Source organism: Narcine bancroftii, chromosome 10, assembly GCF_036971445.1.
Source record: "Narcine bancroftii isolate sNarBan1 chromosome 10, sNarBan1.hap1, whole genome shotgun sequence".
NCBI lineage: Eukaryota > Metazoa > Chordata > Chondrichthyes > Torpediniformes > Narcinidae > Narcine > Narcine bancroftii.
Genome location: NC_091478.1, coordinates 16,956,351 through 16,977,058, shown reverse-complemented (window position 1 = coordinate 16,977,058; position 20,708 = coordinate 16,956,351). Strand labels below are relative to the sequence as shown.

Below are 20,708 nucleotides of genomic sequence, written 5' to 3'. Positions count from 1 at the left end.
GAGTTGAAGGTCACCCATGAGAGTTCAGAAAGTCATGAGGCATAACCTTGGCTGTGTGGATAAAAGAAATTGGCTTGCATATAGAAAACAGAGGGTAGTAGTGGAAGAAAAGCATTCTACCTGGAAGTAAGTGGCTAGTGGAGTTCCACAAGCATCTTCTGGGACTCCTGCTCCTTGTGGTCTTTATAAATGACCTAGATGAAGAGGCTGAAGGATGGGTCAGTAAGTTTGTGGATGATGCGAAGTTTGGAGGAGTTGTGAATGGTGCTGAAGGTTGTTGTAGGTTACTATAGGGTATAGACAGGATGCAGAGTTGGACGGAAAAGTAGCAAATGGAGTTCAATCCAGATCAGTGTGAGATGATGCATTTTAGAAAGATAAACTAAAAGGTAGAGTACAGGGTTAATGGTTGGTTACTTAAGAGTGTGGATGAATAGAGGAACCTTGAGGTCCAGATCCATAAATCCCTCAAGATCACCACGCAGGTTGATAGGACAGGTAAAAAGGCCTATAGGCTGTTGAGCTTTATTAATAGGGGGATTGAGTTCAAGAGTCGAGAGGTCATGTTGTCATTCTATAAATCTCTGGTGAGACCACATTTAGAGTATTTTAGTTCAAGTTACCTCATTATAGGAAGGATGTGGTAACTATGGAGAAGGTGCAGAAGAGATTTACCAGGATGTTGCCTGGATTAGAAAATGCATTTTATGAGGCAAGGTTAACAGAGTTGGGACTTTTCTCTTTGTAGCGTAGGAGAATGAAAGGAGACTTAACAGAGGTCAACAAGATTAAGAGGCATAAATAGGGTGGACAGCCAGCGCCTTTAACCAGGGAGGGAATAGCACAAAAGAATGTATGTACAAAGTGCAGGAAGGAAAGTTTGGGGGAAATTGTTATTTTCTTTTTACCTAGAGACCTGTGAGTATCTAGAATGCTTTTCCAGGGATGGTGGTGGAGGCTGAATCATGAGGGTCAGAGATTCTTACGCACATGGCGGGAAGAAAAATAGAGGGTTATGGGTAGGGAAGATTTAGAACTTTTTTAAGGAATATATGGATCGGCACAACATTGAGGGCCGAAATGTCTGTTCTCTGCTGTAGTATTCTATATTATATGTCGCCAGGTTGGCATGTGAGGAAAGAGATTTAGTTTGCATTGCTGTGATTGCTGGAAAAGTAACCAGCATGGATTTTAAACTGGAACAGAGAGATCATTAACATATGAGCTTTTATTGATCTGATGTTTCTCCCACTGAAGTCATGAGATCAGGTTATCTCTCCCTTTTTGAGAACAAAATAGCAGTCATCCCTGGCTACATGCGTAACTTCCAGATTGTTGCATATATTATGATGACTAGATTGTGCTAGTTCCATGTTGGAGTGAACTAAAATACAACTTTTTCACAAGAAATATCAAAGAAACACCAGTTTGGTTCATTCATGATGTAAACCTTGCCCGATGAAGAATAGGTTTCTCTTTGCTGTTTCTAAGATAGTTCAATTTTGACATGTGTATCATGGTACAGTGATCAATCCAGCTAGTCAACCCATACTTACGATGGGGTTTGGTTCCGCAACTTGCATTGTAAGGTGAAATTATTGTAGTTCTCTGAGCTGCTTCTGCCGGGTGGCCGACCCGACGTCCCCACTCCTGCTGGGAGCCTCCCAGCAGGAGCAGGGGCTTCGGCCTCCTGTGATGGCGCCTGGTAATGAGCGGCAGTGGTGTCACTTAACAATCTCCTTCCTCAGCAATGGCAATCTGGTAGTCCGAGGAGTCACGTGATGGAGTAGTGGCCGGACGGTGAACTCCAGCCCTCTCCAGAAAAGTCGGGAAAAACAAAGAAAAACACAAAGGCACAGAAATACAAGTTAAAGAAAAGTGAGTATAAAGGTGGAAAGAAGATGGAGACAAAAGGAGAAAAATCAAAATCAACGGAAAGAAGAGAGGAAGAGAAGACAACGGAGGAAAAAGGTGAAGGCCTTACCTGTTCGAAGAGGCCCGCTGTGGAGAGAGGACCCCACTACCTCAGGTCGGTAGAAAAAGAACTACAACAATGGCTCACAGAGCCGAGTAAAAGTGCGCAACCGCGCATGAAAAAAAACACACCGACGGGAGGGGGGACCAGCTGGGGAGTCGATCTCCACAGCCGGCAACGACAGCTGCAGAACACCTGCAGCAAGAAGAGACCACAGAAGACAATGGAAACAAGAAAGAAGAGGAGGAAAGGGCAACAAAGAAACAACAGATGGCCAACCCAGAGAAAGAAGAAGAGGAAGAATACAGTGAAATAGATAAAGGGAAAGGCAAGGTAAAGGATATACTTGCTCTTGTTAGAGGATACATGGAGTCATTTAAAGAATGGCAAACACAGGAATTCAATGATTTAAGAAAAAGAATAAACAACACAGAAAAGAAAATAAATAAAATGGATATGACCTTAGCAATGGCAATCTGCGCATGTGTTCCAAATCAACTTTAAAAAAAAAATGGCATTGGATCCGACAAAACATGTTTCCTTGACAAGAGGAGCACCAAAATGATGACATTTATGAGGGGGGTGGTGGCAGTGGGAAATGATCTGCCTGCGTTGATTGGACGGAAGCATTTCCTTCAAAGAAGGAAAAGCAACTATGTTGATGCAGGTAGACCCCAACTTACCTTTATTCAAAATGGATTCCGATCATTGAAACTTTGGGACATTGTAAGTCGGAACATTGTAAGTTGGGGTCTATCTGTACACTAGCAAAAACACAAATCAGTTAGCAGAGCAGAGGCAGCATCTTTACTAGCGCGAGATTTGTTCAGGATTCTGATGATTGGAAAAGAACTCCATGAATTCGATGTTCTCACGCTCTTAAATCTTCAACCTTATGGGAGGAGGGAGAAGAGAATGTGCTTAGTGTGGGATGAGTCTTTGAATACCCTTCAGTCTGGAAGTTCTGGTCTGGATTGACTTATCAAGGTACAACACCATACTTGTTTGAGCTAAATTCCATCCACTGACCCTTGGCCCACTTCCCCAAGTTATCTAGATCCTGTTGTAGTAATCTCAAATAATCATCACTCTTCTATACCACTAATTTTGGTGCCATCTGCAAATTCACTCACCCCATTGTCAGCGTTTGTATCCTTTATAACAGGTTAATATGGAAACTGCAAGATTCTTCAAGTCTGATTTCGAAGAAAATGGATCAATGGACAACGTCTGTCTGTTTTTGAACCTTGCAAATGACCCAACGTAAGTAGGTTAGCTTTTCTGTATTCTCTGCTTGCAGCAGATATAAAAGGATATATTTTAGGAATTGGACAAGCTCTGCAGACGATGGGCATAGTACATTTTTATAGGGCGATAGATGCTTCTCTTCGTCGAAGAAAGGATCAAAAGCATTAATAACTAAATTAACGCATATCTACGCTTCACTTGTTATCCATATCTCGGCCTTTTATTTTGCTCTGCTTTTTCTCAGAAATATTAGCTTTGTATAACTCATTAATGTGACCACATTTGGAAAATAATTGATTTTTGTTTCCAAATTAATATGCTGACCAAATCATTCAAGCTGTTGAAGAGTTGTGGTTTTAAAAAAAAATTAAAATTGGGAAGGAATGATTTACTTCGACTATTCAGATGCAATAGTTGCATTTAGATAGGACTCTCTTAAGAACATGTGTGACATGAATAGATCATTCATCCATTCATTGCTGTTTTACAGTTCAGCGAGACTGAAAGTTACACTGCAATATTTCTGCTCTGATCCTTCTGTGTTAAATTGGTTAAAGAAACAATAGGACTAAGATTTACAAATTTTGGAAAACAGGTGCATGACATATTGGGGATGAAAGAGAAATGCTTCAAATTAGCACCAAGGAAAAACAAGGTAGATGGGGTAGACTGGGGATGAGCATTGTTTGTTTATAATCGTGCCTCACCGATCAACTGATTACATTATAAATCTCTCGACATGGTTTACAAGTAATAAATACATATTTAAAGTAATAACAATCAAGTAGCTCAGTCTTGAGATTAATATTAAATTAAGCGAAAGAGGTTATAATGCCATAAAAACAGGAAGTGGGAACAGAAAAACTTCAGAATTCATCAAAGGAGGGCCAAGGCAGAGATGAGGGAAGCAGGCTAGCAAAAAAAAGATGCAAACAGCCTGGAGTAAAAACATAGAAGTGCTGGAGAAACTCAGCCCGAAACATCAGCTATATATCTGCCTCCTATGGATGCTGTGAAACCTGCCAAGTTCCTCCAGCATTTCCATGTTTTTACTACCATCACAGTATCAGTAGACTTTCGTGTTTCACTACAAACAGCCTGGAAGAGCCTTGGGGAGTGTGAGTAGAGGATCTTGTGTAGGTCCAAGGATCCTGAAGCAGGCAGCTTATCCAGATAAGGTGGTGAAGTGATGTGGGATACTTGCTTCATTAGTTAGTGCATAGAGAATAGGAACATGGAGGCCACAGTTTAGCCCACAGCTGCAGTGCTGATCATCACACTCTTGGAAGGATGTGGTTACATTAGACAGGATACAGAAGAGATTTACAAGAATGTTGCCTGCAATGAAGCAGTCCAACCATTCAGACTGGATAAACTGAGCTGTTTTCCCAGTTCCCAGCGGAGGGGAACTTGACACAGGGTATACACAATTATGAGGGGCATAGATAGGGTTGAGCTATGGCAGAGGTATCAAGGGATACAAGGTTCAGTTTAGGAAACTGTTCCTGAGATAGAAGATCACCAGTGGCTTTATTAAATGAGGAGTATGCACAATGGGCTGAATGGTTTACTTGAGTAGAAGTTGAGATTTAGGAGGGAAATTACAATTTAGCACCTGGGCAACTTAAAAACCACGTATGGCAATTTAAATCCAGGGTCCATAGGTCTAAAGTGGGAAATTATTAGTGTCTCCCTGAATTGAGTGTGCTTGTAGAGCTGGAAGGATTTGAAAAGATGGAAAATTATAAAATTAGACTTGATTTCAATGATCTGGAAAGTTAATGAATTTGGTCAATTTTAAATAGCAAGCTCAGGCCTTTATGCATTGTCTGATTTTTTGATCTCTGGAGTTATTTATAATTCTTCCTTGAAACTACATGGACTATTACAATCAAAAATGTGCTGTTGACACAGTTTTTAAAGTCTGACAATAAAATTTTACATCTGCCTTTTGCCAACTCCGGCAATTTTTTGATTGTCAATTTTCCAGTATGATGAAAAATATTTTAAATCAGTGAATTATCCACATATTGGGCTTGCTCTCAAGTATCATAGCTGCAATATGTGCCAAAAGAAAAGTTCTGTTTTTTTTTAAAACCTCCTGGAGTTGGTACAAATGTGAATATTGATGGGCAGTTGTTTTGTTCAACAGCATCGAACGCATTATTACTCCTCGACTTGCATTGACTACTGCCGAATACCTTGCCTACCAATGTGAAAAGCATGTGTTGGTTATTTTAACAGACATGAGTTCTTATGCTGAGGCTCTGAGAGAAGTATGTGTTTTTGCTTATCTTGCAATAGATTGTTTTCAAGATGTTCATTGCTGGGGGAAAAAGCAATGTAAAGATTAATCTTGTTTAAAGTCTTATTGAATTAAGTTGTTAAGAAATGCTTATCATGAAACAAAATAAATATAACTTGGAATATTAAAAATAATGAGACGCAGAAAAGTCATCCTGTTAATATTCTAGAATTGGCATGGGTTTCCCTGTCATTGCCTAACCTGTAAAGCTTCAAAGAGGCTAAATTTTTTTTGGATGTCTTGTAAAGTCAGGTTACAGTTGTAATATTACAATATATTGGTTTAATTGAATCACTTTACATGAATTGTATAGACCCATCTTTGCCAATTAAAGAAGTCTTAATTGTTTGAAATGAAAATATTTTAATGAATCATTCAATGTATTCTAAATGTTTGCTTTCAAGTAATTAGGTAAACAGAATTAATATTTTATAATCATACCTGGCAGCATTCGTGTTCCAACTTAATGATAGATATAATGCTCGAGGTATCTAGATTATGACTTTTGAAGTGAGGATGTACGCTCAAATCCCCATTATCCCGCACCTCCCCATTATCCCGCACCTATGGGGATTGTGGATGCCAAATATGCAAATTTTCCATTTGCCTGAGACGCACTCTTACAATACCTGACTAATACAGCTGCATTAAGAATAAACAGTTTGAAAGACAGTGCAAAATGTTTTTTTAAAAAAAATCAGTATTGCTGCCCTTAGTTATGTAAACTTCACTTTTATCAGATAATTCGTGTAAATTAAATTTAAATTCGATCCCTGGTTGCTGGCACTGTAACAGCATTATCTTAATTATATCATAATTCGCTCCCCCTCCCTCAATTTTACAGATAAAGTCTTAATCGTATACTTAATACTAATAAAGATAAAGGCAATTACTAGGCAGGGATCGGGAAACATTTGGGGGGGGGGGACAGGGGAAGAATCATCCCAGTAGCGAGCAGCATAGGCCTGGGCAGCGCCATTTTATTCAAACCCAACTTAATTGAAACTTTATTCAAAGCGGCTGTGGGTGGGCGCGAGCTGCGCCATTTTATTCAAACATAACTTTATTCAAACAGCTACTGCGGGCAGGGCAATACTGGGCACGACTGGCTGAATAGTTGATCCCATCCTCACCAAGTGGTTGTGTGTTGCTTCAGAGAATATTTAATTTTACTATTTTTAAACTTTAATTTTTAAATTTATTTTAAAAAAAATATTTATTTCCTTTTTTGCCAGTTGCTTGAATTTCGGATAGTGGGTACTTTTCCCCCATTCCATTGTAATATATGAAGTGTCAGGGCAATTTTAAAGTTTAAAAATTTAAAATACTAGAATGAATTTTATCTAAATTAGCGATAAGATGTTTATACTCTGCCAAATAATGATTTTTTTGAAGTATTTATAGAAGAATAATCTTTTTTACTATAATTGAATTCTCTTCATAGATGTTTATGGGATGAACCATGTCTTTTGTTTTTAAGCAATCTTGCAGAAACTTGAGTGGTTTGTAAATCTTTAAAATGCACACATTCTTTATCTTTAAGGTTTCAGCAGCTCGAGAAGAAGTACCTGGTCGTCGAGGTTTTCCTGGTTATATGTATACAGATCTAGCTACTATTTATGAACGAGCAGGACGCGTTGAGGGCAGAAATGGGTCCATCACACAGATTCCTATCCTCACCATGCCAAATGATGGTGAGTAAAGGGATGTATTTTGATATAATCCATAATCACAAGCGTAAGCTTTTAAAAATTAGTTTATGTTTAATACCCAGTAATATGAGATGATGCGTGGAGAATGGGGGATTGTGGACAGATAAAATAAAGTGAGGCCATTTTAAATAATGTGCAGGAACTAAGACTTTCAAAAGAGAGTCCTATATGTGCTTGGAATAAAATAATTCTGCTGTTCAATAATTCAAGATAGTAAGACTGAGTAAATCTTACTAAGATGTGGCTTGTACTTTCTGGGCAATTGACAGAAAATCCTGCTATCTTTTATTTCAATATGTATATTTTCAGGTTGTGGAGATATGTATTCAATGTTGGTTTACTGTTAAAAATTATATATTTATAACCCAGTTTCTATTCATTGTAGATATTACTCACCCCATTCCGGATTTAACTGGATACATCACAGAAGGACAAGTCTATGTTGACCGTCAGTTGCACAATAGACAGGTAATCAGATAAAAGGTATCTTTTAAAAATATCTTCTGGTAAATCAGTGAAGTTTGATATAGTAGTTAGTCAGGCAAATTTAATTTCAAAATCCAAGATAATGAAGGCACTGAGTTTGATTTCTGGAGGGGGGTCAATTTGAGAAGCAGACCCATATTAAACGTATTGGACTTGGGTTAGGATTTGAGAATACTGTGAATCATTTGTGTTCTCTAATTTATAAAAAGAACAAATTCAAAACAGTTGAGTAGAATGATGCTAAAAATGGAGGCTTTATTATCAGAAAATTGAACAAGTTGGTGCTCTCTTCTCTTGAAGAGAAGGTGGGAATCCGAATGGAAAAGTTTACTATCGTTAAAGGATTTGAGATGGCAAGTGTAGAGATTATTCCATTTGTAAGCAAGGCTAGAACTAGAGGTCATATACATAATGTCATCACTAACAATGAGTGTAAAGAGTGCAGGAAATTTGCTTAGTTAGGAACATAGGAAGTAGGAACAGGAGTAGGTAAAAAATGGCCCATCGAGCCTGCTCCGCCATTCAATAAGATCATGGCTGATCTAATTTATGACCTAACTCCACCTACCTGCCTTCTCCCCATATCCCCTAATTCCTTACTTGAGAGCATGGTTAGAATATGGAATGAACTATCTGTTTCTCTGTTCAGAAAATCTTTGTTTGGCCACTTTCTGACCAAAAGAAAAGGTAGGTATTGATGGTCACAGCATTCTTTCTTTTTCAGTCTGTTTATTGAGTTATATTGAACATGTACACAAGAGGAGAATTACACTACATACATATATTTAAGTATGTAAGAAAAAAGAATATATTAGTATTTAATAAACATATATTAACCATACATTTCCTCTCCTCTTTGAAAACCGAAAGAAAAAAAAGATAGAAAAAAATTATTTTTTTATTGCAAGAGCATTTGCTGTAGATAAGATGTTCTGGGCCATAGTGATCCAAACACCTAGACACCCCTAGCTAAAGGAGACAATTGTTCAAATCTTCTCCCCAATGTGGAGATGTAGTTGAGAGGGATGGGGAAAAGGAAACAGTTGTGGCTCTGAGTACCTTTATTTTTCATTTTCCTTTAAAAGGGAAATGTTCAATGATTCTCTCCTTGTTTGATACAAAATATTTGTTCCTTTCATGACAATTAAAAACATAGAAAATCAACTAGTGCATCTAGAGTGGGAAGGACATGATTTTACATCTTTAAACTTCTATTTTACAGATCTATCCTCCCATCAATGTATTACCATCATTATCTCGATTAATGAAGTCAGCCATAGGGGAAGCTATGACCCGCAAAGATCATCCTGATGTGTCTAATCAGCTGGTAAGAGTTAGAAATGGCTAAATATCGCAAGTTTATCCAATTGTACAAGTACAACCTGACAAAACAGCATTCTACAGTCCGCAGTACAAAAAACCCTACAAATACAGTAGCACTCCGATTATTCAAAATGGTCACTTTGTTGGATAAACGTTTTTTCGGATAACTGGTCACTTTTTATAAACAACAAATCACTTGTATCAATGTTTAAACAACAACAAACAACAAGGGAAAGGCTTTTTAAGCATTAAAATAATATTTAATTCTCACCAAAAAAATGCTGGCCGCTGCCAATCACTGACACCTCCCCACTGAGGCCCTGCTCCTGCCCAAGACCCCAACGTCCCCGCTACTACCTGGCAGCCCACTCTCCTTGATGACGCCAGGACAAGGGTTTCTTCCGACTGGTTGAGGCATGCATTTTGAGAGGGAGAATTGGAGAGAAATGTCCATAGGGAAGGTAAAGAAGAAATGGAAAGAGGGAGGGGAGGGAGTTACCTGAAACGTGGACAATTGCTCTAATTTCATGAGTGATTTTTTTTTTTCAACCTGTGAGGTCAGTTTGGCTCTCATCTGAAATTTAAAATTTTATTTGGATAAATTAGGACTTCGGAGAATCCATTTTTGGGTAATCGGAGTTGTACTGTATGCATGCAGACATACACACATACAGACAAACAATAGCCTTGCAGTACATAAAGGCATATATAAAAATAAATAAAGTCTCAAAGGATTTGTATGAGCAGTTCATTCAGACCTTTAGCAGAGTGAAACATTTAATATTTTAAATAGATTTACTTTCCATAAAACACCGATCACTGGCATGTTGCAATACTAAGAAATTACTTTTGGAATTAGAGGTGGAAAGTGAAATCTCTCCATTATGCTTCCTGTAAAACTTATTCGGCTAAATTTAACCAGTCCTGCCCTGGGTCTATCTCACAGCGTGTCATATTTGGTACTAGCCTTTGTATTGAGTACAGAATTCAGTAAATCACAGGATGTAAGTAATTTTAGTCATCCATTACTTCCCACTTTTACTTATATCAACACTGGGCAGGAAGTTGATCACTTGTGCTGTCAGCTTTCTAAATATTGCAGGAATGAAACGTTTAACCTCCAATTTCTTCATAAAAAACAATATTCTTTGTTTTATTTTACCTTGACTATCTTTAAGTGTTACTGAGTAGGCTGTGAAATGTACTCTCTCTGCAGTATGCTTGCTATGCTATTGGCAAAGATGTTCAAGCAATGAAGGCTGTGGTTGGAGAAGAAGCTCTCACCCCTGATGACATGCTGTATTTAGAATTTCTGCAGAAATTTGAGAAAAATTTCATTGCACAAGGTACGTGTTGATGGCCACATCTAATGTGCAAGCTTCAAAATATTAATTCTTTTAACCCAAAAGTACGAATTATAGTAAAACACCCTGTAACCGGCATCTCTGATATGAATTTTCCGATTGTTTGAGATTGCATGTTATATGATTGTTGAACTGGCCTCTAGGGGGTGCTAATTTTAAACTTTTGTATTTTTTACCTATTTTTTTGCCGTTTGCATGAATTCTGACCAACTGGATTTTACTGTATTTAGAATTCTGTTTTAATTTCTTCAGGACCTGGGTGTTGATGGCAAGGCTACCATTATTGCTTATCCCTAATTGCCCTTGAGAAGGTGGTGGTTAACCATTGCAGTCCTTCTCATGGAGATACTTCCACAATTGCATAGGAATTTAGTTTCAGAACAGATTCAGTGACAATAGATGTTTTCATGCTGGGCCTCAGCTTCGAGTTGTATTAAAATTTTAAACTTACCTGTTCATGGAGCAGCCCTAAAAGGCTGCTCCAGTGCTGTTCTTATTTAGAATAGCACCTCAGTGCATCGTCCAGAGTGGCTGCCGTGGTGCTGGACGTCAAAAATACGTGGCAGAGCAATGGCCGTTTTTTCCCTACCCATAATTCCCCATGCAGCTGGAACTGCTCTGCATTTCCCAGAATGGTTCCAGCTGTGTGGGAATTATGGGAAGGGAAATTGGCCATTGCTCTGTTGCATTCTGAGCCACTGATGCTGACGAGAGGCCGGCAGGGCTGCCACAGCCAGCACTGGCTGCTCACTGACTGCCCCCGCCAGCCGCCCCTGCCCTGACGGCTCCTGCCGGCCCCCCATCCCCTGAGGGGGTCATGAAGGGAGGGGGCGAGTGAGTAGAAGAGAGAGGGGAGATGGGTCGCGGGCTGACAGCGTCATTGCAATGTTATCAGCCTGTTCCTAGCTACTGCTTGGAGTGGCAGTACATTCACGCTAGATGGCGGAGTGCTACACTCCGCCACTGACCCTCCTCCCGAGACTGATTGCATTCAGCACCTTGGAGCCGGCCAGGGCGCATTCGTTGAGGCAAGTCTCCCGACGTAAGGGAGACACTCAGACTTTTTGACTGAATGAAAGGGCCTAATCGAGGATCGGTTGTATATTTCCAAGTCAATTCCAGTTGGAATGGAACCTACATGTGGTGACAAATCCATGTGACTACTTTTGTCATTTCTAGTGGTAGAGGTGATAGGTTTGAAAGTAGTTGTCATAGAAGCTCAGGTGAGTGACACTAGGAGATTTTTTTGTGGGCACACTCTGTGCACCAGTTGTATAGGAATTGAATGTTTAGGATGATTGATTGGGTCCTAATCAAGTGGGCTGCTTTGACCTAGATGATGTTGAGTTTAATTATTGGAGCTGTACTAATCCAGGCAAGTGTAGAATATTCCATCAAATTCCTGCCTTGTCCATCATAGACAGTAGAAAGGTTTTACTAGGTTAAAATATTTCCAAACACATTTCATTAATATCAGTTAATGGATTTAAGTTTGTCATACTTGTTTGAGTTAAAAGAAATTATACCAACTAGAATTCATCGAAGAGACTTTTCTTTTGTTTTGATTAGGTGCTTATGAAAACAGAACCGTTTTTGAAACATTGGATATTGGGTGGCAGTTGCTCCGAATTTTCCCCAAGGAAATGTTGAAACGTATTCCTCAAAATATACTGGCAGAGTTTTATCCAAGAGATTCTACCAAGCATCAATAAATCTCCGAATATATGAATAAACACTTTCAATTTTAAAGAACATATTGAGAATTGGAGCATTGTACACTTCCACACTCCATTGTTTGTTCTTATCTATGTGTTTGCATTGTAAGGATTTAAAATGATCAAAGTATTACCTTGGAATCCACAAATTCCAGCTATTTAAAAGAGAAAAAAACACCTGGAAGCATACTGATACTTGTAGAAATCTGTTTACACCAATTGGAGGTCAACCAGTGCATGAAAATGGTAAAAGATTTAATCATCAAATTAGGTGGTGAAAGATTTAATCAATCAATTGCAGAGCCAATCAAGCCTGACATAAATAGACAATTTGTAGATTTTTGCAATTGAGAAGTGGCCAAATGTTAAATGTCGTTATCAAGATACTCCAGTTAAAAAGAAATCAACACCTATGTTTATAGTGCATTTGTTTATCTCTTTGAAAATGTAAAGTGTTCTGTGACATTTAAAGTACTGCCTAACATATTTTAGTCAATGGCACCTAAATTAATTAATGAGACAAATCTGATTTTAAAAAGTGGTACACTTGCTTTCGATGTGCTGATCCTTGAAAATAGTTTTTAAAAAAAGACATGGCTATGTCTGTGGTGAAATAGCATATTGATTGATGACTACTGACTCTTCAGTTAGGCCGAAATGCATTCCAATTGATTTCAGTAAAAATCGATTTGAAACTGCACCAATGTCGTGAGCTTTAATTAACTTTTCATCTTTCTGTGCAAAGGTTAGAAGAGTGAATATTGATCTGTGTATATTGTGTAAGAAAATAATATTAGAACAGGTTTGCATTACTTTAGACTTATATTTTTACAAGATCAATTTTATCTACTGGAATTCATTGTCAAAATTTATTTGTATTTCCATGTCAACTGATCCTAAAATTAGATTTTGGGGAAGATGAATTTGTGTCTTAATAACTGTTATATGCAATTTAAAATTAAAGTGTATTCTTTCTGCTTTATAATTCTGAAAAATAAATTTGCCACAATGCTATTTTTGCAGTGAACAGATTATGAAAGAAAGGATGCTGATGGATTGATGTTTCAGTGCATAGCAATCTTGGAGAACCAAGATAAATTTAACTTTGCTTTTGCATTGTTGGTCAAATTAATTATGCACGTCTCCAAAGAATAAATGTAATCTGCCTCCAAGTTATTTTTAATTTGATCACTAATGTTTAGCTGACTTTTGCATGTCTAATTCTAATAAACAAGTGACATTGAACTTTGGGTTTTTAATTTTGGTTGGAAGTCATTCAAACGGTCTCTCCAATAGGTCATTACAATTGCATATAAAGATAAAGGAATGAGGAGGCCTTGTCCCTGCTCAACCATTCGATAAGAACATGTAGGATTTCTTTTTAAACCTCAGCAACATTTTACTGGATCATTTTCGCATCTCTTTGTTTCCTTTAATATCTATTACAAACATCAATAGATATACAGAACACAGTAGTTGAGCCTCCATTCTTTTTGAAGAATTTAAAGATTCTCTGTCTTCTGATTGATATTTCTTATCGAGACTACTGTCTATGTGGTAGACAACCCAGCCAGGGAAAACACCAGCTTGTCTATCCTGCCAAACCCTGCAATATTTTATACATGTGAATAAGATTACCTTTTTTTTGTGAACTAAAGAACCTAGAAATTTCTCATTCAAACTTGCCATGGAGGAAGTAGAGGCCGGTACAATTGTAACATTCAAAAGACATTATTTAGGAACCTGAATGAGCTGAAGAACCTGTTTCCATGCTGTTTATCTCGAAGACTCTTAACAGTACAGTACAAGAGCAGGCTCTTTGGCCGACATGTTTGCATTAAACATGATGCCCAAGTTGAATGAAAACTCTTCTGCCTGCACATGATATATATCCCTCTATTCCCTGAGTGTTTGTTTATTTATTGCGAGCCTCGTAAATGCTACTACAGTATCGTATTCGCTTCCATCACTGTTCCTGACAGCCTGTTCCAGGAACCTATGCTTAAATAAGAGTGTCCTGTACAACTTCCCTGATTCCCTAAATGCACGTCCTCTAGTATGTGACATTATTGCCCAAAGAAAATAAAAATCTGACCATCTACCCTATCAATGCATCACATTTTACAAACTATCCAGGTTACCCCCAAGTCTCTGACATTGCAGAGAAAACCAAAATTGGCCAACCTCCCCTTGAAGCTTGTGCCCTCTGATCCAGACACATGCTAGTATTTTTTTCTATTCCCTTTCCAAATTCCTTTAATTGGATGACCAGAATTGCACACAATAATCAACTGCATCCTAACCAAAGTTTTCTATAGACGCAATGTGTCTTTCTTACTTTTATTTTCAATGCATCACCCAATGAAGATTTTGTAACAAACAGGTCATGGCATTTAGGCCCTGCACAACTGTGGGTGTCTCTTCTTGTTTTCATTTTCATCCGTAATCTCCACTTCATCCGGGAGATAGCTTTCAGCGGGTCATACCTGCTCCTGTTGTACTGATCTGAATCTCTGGACTTAAATGCCTGTGATCTGTCTCTCTGCAGGTTTCGTATTGCATTATTGATCCGGGGCTTCTGGTTGGGGGAAACCCTGAATTAACTGGTGGGGACACACTCATCCACAGCTGTTTTGATAAAGTAGGTGACAGCCTCGGTGTTCAGATTCTCAGCAGAGCCCTTGAACCCCACTTCTTACGAAATCCTGTAACCATTCTTCAGCCTCTTGTGACCCTCTTCTAAATTTCCTGACCTCCAGAGCCTCTTTTCCTAGGCTCTGTCTTTGTGAAGGCAGAAGGAGCTCAGCCAGGATATCAGACTTGCCAAGTGTGATCTCAGGAAAGAACGGTAGGCCTTGCTTATCTTGGTGTAGCAGTGATTGAGTGTGCTTGGACTTCTAGTGCTGCAGGTGACATGCTGGTGGTAGGCAGGGTTTTCTTGACACAGGCCTGGTTAAAGTCAGCGATTAAGATTTATAGTGTGTCGGGCTGGGCCGACTCTTGTTTACTGACAGCATCATGCAGCTCTGCAAGTGTTTGTAACTGGCATCGGGAGGGATGTAAACTCCAGTGAGAATCACTAATGAGAACTCTCAAGGTAGATAGAAGGGTCTGATTTTAATTGAGATTTGCTCTAAGCCAGTAGAGCATCTAGTGCCATGCACCACCAAGTATAAACAAAAAAGTATACACCGCCTCCTCTCTCTTTTCCAGAATTTGAGTTCTGATCTAGTCTATGGATTCTGATCTAGTCTGGTTGGATAGTGATGCCTGGTGTGTTCTCTGTTAGCCAGGTCTCAGTGCAGCAAACAACTGAGACTTGTCTTATTTGTCTCTGATAAAGTAGCCTTGCCCTCAGGTTGTCAATTTTATTCTCCAATGACTGGACGTTTTCCAGTAGGGGAGATCTCAGACCCCAAGGCTTCATCCTTTTCTGGATCCCAGCCCGCATTCCATGTTTCCAACATGACCTTAGTGGTGGCCTGGCCCTTTAAGGCCTCTGCCTTGCAGCCCTTCTGTTTCTAACGCAGGGTTATTGACACCATCATGCTAATTTTCTTCAGGAATTCTAAAGAGAGCATCCTGGCCAGCTACATCACGGCGTGGTATGGCTGCTGCAGAGGGAACCCCCCCCTCCCCTCCCAATCCACAGGATGTTGTCTGGAGAGGGCATGCAAAATCATTGAGAACCCCTTCCATCCTGCACACAGCATTTTTCAGGTACTCCCATCTGGAAAAATAGGGAGTATCTGAGCCAGAACCGCCAGGCTGAAAAAAACAGCTTCTCAGAGGTAGTGAGAATGCGGAACTGCTCACACTAACTGTCCAAGATTTTCATATTTACATGACATTTATCTGTATAGATGCCAGGTTGTCCTGCAGATGGATTGTTGTCTGTATGCGTGTTATGTCTGCATGTTTTGCACAGAGGACAAGAGGACGCGGTTTCTGGTTATACTTGAGCAATCGGATGATAATAAACTTGATCTGGTATCTGAACTGTTTCCAATTCTTTAATATCGTTTATGAAATAGAGAGACCAATGTCTACAAAGTACTCCATTAAAAAAAATGGTCACACTCTGCTTGCTACTAGTTTGCTTGTGTTTTGCAAAACTTGAACGAGGCCGGTAGGTACCCTCGCCCTCGGAGCTCCGGTGTCCTGGGTTGAAGGCCAGCTTTGGGGGAACTTGTGTGGAGTGCACGCGCTGGCCCTTGTGATCACGTGGGTTCCCTCGCCTGGCCCAAAGAAAGTGTTAATGGGGCAAGGGTGAAAGGCACTTGGAATGAGGGACAGAATCTTGTGCAGGGGAATGGGAATCTGGAGGAATACAATGAGATTCTGGTTAATTTGGATGGAATGGGTGTTTGATTGTGTCACAATTATGCCTGTGAGCAGATGTAATTAAATGTAATAAATAACTTATTGAGCCAAGCTAAGTTGCTCCTCAAAGAATTGATTTCCCCACCCCTGGCTTTGAATTCAAGATACATTCGGTGCTGCAAACTGAGACTTAATGACCCCTGGAGCGACAGGAACGTGTCCGTGTGATCTGCCCGCTTCCTGCCAACGGGTGGCTCGTGGAACAGGTTGGTTCGCGCCAATGGCCACTTCAGAAGGGGATGGATGGATCCAAGCCCTCGGCGACCTGTCCAAGCAAGGTGCGTGGCTGGGTTATTGGGGAAAAAAAAATGTGCATCTTATTTCACCGTTGCCTCTTTGGACCCGCAAGGGGCTTCTTCCATATTCAAGCACCACAACTGAGACCTTCTGAAAGTTTGGCAAATGGGTTTTATTGGGGAAGGTGGGGGGTGGAGGGGGGGGGAGAGTTAGCGTCATCACAGTAAACGGAGAAGCAGGGGTTAGGAACTGAGTGAAATATGGAAAAATAATGTTTGCGCGTCAAGAAGTGGCTTGTGACTTCCGTGGAGGTTCCACGAGTCTGGAAGGGCTCACCTGCCGGAATCCACATGAACCCATGTCGTGAATTAATGTGAATGTCTCACAGTAAAATGTGCGGCCCTTGTGGGATAGGGTGGTTGGGGGGGGTTTGATTCGTTGGATTTTTGAATAAAGTTGACTGCATAAGGTTGGTTTGGTTGATGAATTGGTGACATTTAACTGCGATTCAGCTCCCCGCCTCAGCCACCCTCAGGGAGGGTGTCATGGTCCAAGTTGTGTCATTTTAATTATAGGTAATAACAGATTTGGGAAAAACTTTATACAGATGGGAAACTGAAGTGGTCCAAATATCACTGATATATCAGAAGTATTCTTAAGGGGATTCTAGAAGGTAGGGGGGAGAGGGGAAAGAATTAAAGGGGGCCTGAGTAGGCAACTTTCTCCAGACAGAAGATACATGTGGGGCGAGCTGCAGGAGGAAGTGGCGGGTATAATGATCAGTTTAAAAGGTGTTTTGTACTTCCGGATGGGAAAGATTGAGAAGGATATGGGCCCAACACTGGCCAATAACACAAACACAGTTCAGCAACTTGGCTAGAATGGCCTGCTGAGCCTGCGGATGGCAGAGCGGTTAGTGCAATGCCTTTACAGCACCAGCGATTGGAACCGGGGCTCGTCCCACGCTGTAAGGAGTTTATACATTCTCCCCATGTCTGCGTGGGACTCCTGTTTCCCCTGACTGTTCAAAACCTACCAGTGTTGGAGGTTAATTGGGCGGCAAGGACTCATTGGGTGAAATGGCCTGTTACCGTGTGGTAGATCTAAATTTAAAAAAAAAATCCTCCCAAAGCTATCTCTTTAAACTTTAGAAGATCAACAAATATTGTCCATTAAATAGTGTAGTTGTACCTTATTTTAGTTTGGTAAGGATACACATCTGGCATAGAAGCATACAACATTACAGCAGAGAAACGGGCTCCTTAGGCCCTTCTGGTCTGTGCTGAACCATTTCTTTTTGCACCCAATCCATAGCCCACCAACCAATTCCCCCCCCCCCCCCCCATGTATCTGTCCAAATTCTTCTTAGATGTTAAAATTGAGTCCACATTAACCACCTCAGCTGGCAGTTTGTTCCACACTCCCACCACTTTGTGTGAAGAAGTTCCCCCTTGTGTTTCACCTAAACATTACCCCATGTCCTCTAGTTTGTATCTCACTTATTCTCAGTGGTAAAAGCCTATCTACATTTACTCTGTCTATCCCCCTCATAATTTTTAATTCCTCCTTCAAATCTCCCCTAATTCTTCTATGCTCCAGGGAATAAAGTCCTAATCTGTTTAACCTTTACCTGCAACTCCATTCCTGAGGCCAGGCAACATCCTAGTAAATCCTCTCTGCATTTTTTGTATCTTCTTGATAGCTTTCCTGCAGTTAGGTGAACAAACTGCACATAATGCTCCAAATTTGGCCTCACCAATGTCTTGTATAACTTTACCATAACATCCCAATTCCTATACTCAATACTTTCATTTAGGAAGACTAATATGCCAAAAGCTCTCTTTACAACTCTATCCACCTGTGATGCCACTTTCAGGGAATTGTGTATCTGTATTTCCAAAATGCAATACCTCACACTTGTCTGCATTAAATTTCATCTGCCATTTTCCAATTGATCCAGATCCTTTTGAAAATCTTCTTCACTGTCCTCAATGCCTCCAATCTTAGTGTCATCTACAAACTTGCCGATTCAGTTTATCACATTATCATCCAGATCATTGATATAGATGACCAACAACAATGGTCCCAGCACTGATCCCTGAGGCACACTACTAATCACAGGCCTCCAGTCTGAGAAGCAATCACCCACCACTACTCTCTGGCTTCTTCCATCAAGTCTTTGTCAAATTCAGTTCATTACTTCACCATCAATACCTAACATCTGAACCTTCCTGACTAATAGCTCAATGGTTACAGCACTGGCCTTGTAAACCAAGGGTTTCAAGTTTGTTCCTTGCTGGGGTTTATTTCTGTGAGGGGTGCTTGGCAAAATGGTGACTCTGCCTTACGTATGGTAGACAAAGTTAAAGAATTTCATGTATGTTACATTCTAACTGTAGTATTACATAACAGTAATGGAACTTCTACCTTTTACCTTTAACCTCACATGTGGGACATTGCCAAATGCCTTACTAAAATCCATGTAGACAACAAACACAACTTTTCCTTCATCAACTTTCCTGGTACCCTTCTAGAAAAACTGAGATTGGTTAAACTCAACCTACCATGCATCAACCAAATGTTGACTATCCCTAATCAGTCCATGGCTATCCATATAATTGTCTATCCGATCTCTTTGAAAACCTTCCAATAATTTATATCCTACTAATGTCAGGCTCACTGGCCTATAATATCAGGGTTACTTTTGGAGCCTTTAAAACAACAAAACAATATGAGCTAACCTCCAATCCTCTGGCACCACACCTACGGACATTTTAAATATTTCTGCCAGAGCCTCTGCAATTTCCACACTAGCCTCCTTCAAGGTCCAAGAGAATATCTTGTTAGGCCCTGGGGATTTATCCAACCATAATTGCTTTAAGACAGCAAGCACCTCCTCCTCTTTAATCTGTGCAGGTTCCATTACCTCATTGTTTGTTTTCTTTACTTCCCATGACTTTGTTCCCTTTTCCTGAGTGAATACTGATTTGGAAAAAAAAACCTTTTAAAATCTCTTTCTCTTCCCACCCCACCCCCATCTCTTTTGGCTCCATACAAAGCCAACCACTCTGATCTTCAAGTGGACCAATTTTGTCCCTTACTATCCTACACTTGTAGAAACCCTTAAAATTTTCCATTCTCCAATTTAGAATCTCAACACCAAGGCCCAAACCTATCCTTTTCTATAATTAACTTGAAACTAATGGGATTATGAACATTTGTTGCCTAACACACATTTCTGTCACCTGACCTGTCTCATTCCCTAATAGGAGATCTAGTATTGCATTCTCTCTAGTTGGTACCTCCAAATAATGATTTAGAAAACTTTCCTGAACACATTTGAAGAACTTGATGCCATCAGCCCTTTTGCAGTATGGGAGTCCTAGTCAACATGCGGGAAATTAATATCTCCTACTATCACAACCTTGTGTTTCCTGTAGCTGTCTACTATCTCTCCAGATTTGCTCCTCCAATTCATTGGACGTTACATTATATATCAAAGATAAACTAAGATAGGATCAAGCAAGATTAGTGCATAAATTTGTTATTGAACTATGGAAGGAACAGCCAAAGTCTAATCAACCCATTTGATTCATGCCAACTCCTGGAAGAGCAATGCCATCAGCTTCATTCCTTCCCTCTTCTTCCCTCTTCTCTCCCCCCCCCACCCCCCCACTCCACCCCCCGCCAAAAAAAACCAGGCTTACTGCTAAGCACTCTCATGCCCATCAGTTCCCCTTCTTTTCCTTTTGCTATGAACATAGAAGGGGTAACTTGCAGTAGCCATTTAACTACTGGTATGTTTTTAGGATGTAGAAAGAAACCAAAACACTTTAGAGAAACTTGTTCATTAGAGAGAATGTATGAATGTTGCAGTGAGTTAAATTTCAGGTCGGTTACCTGGATTGCAGATCAGCCTTTAAGGGATCTCAAGTGAAATGAGTTTATATGCTTGATCTC

General features: G+C 39.9%; 1 protein-coding gene across 1 annotated transcript in view; it reads left to right on the top strand.

Moving 5' to 3' along the window:
* Window positions 1–13,373, top strand: part of atp6v1ba (ATPase, H+ transporting, lysosomal, V1 subunit B, member a) — a 48,447-nt gene extending 35,074 nt beyond the window's left edge. The window contains exons 8-14 of the mRNA XM_069900048.1: window positions 3,141–3,238; window positions 5,376–5,499; window positions 7,072–7,222; window positions 7,626–7,708; window positions 8,949–9,053; window positions 10,266–10,395; window positions 11,983–13,373. Coding sequence (XP_069756149.1) covers window positions 3,141–3,238; window positions 5,376–5,499; window positions 7,072–7,222; window positions 7,626–7,708; window positions 8,949–9,053; window positions 10,266–10,395; window positions 11,983–12,125 — 834 coding nt within the window. The 3' untranslated portion in view covers window positions 12,126–13,373. The remainder of the gene's footprint in view (window positions 1–3,140; window positions 3,239–5,375; window positions 5,500–7,071; window positions 7,223–7,625; window positions 7,709–8,948; window positions 9,054–10,265; window positions 10,396–11,982) is intronic.
* Window positions 13,374–20,708: the final 7,335 nt, after the last annotated feature.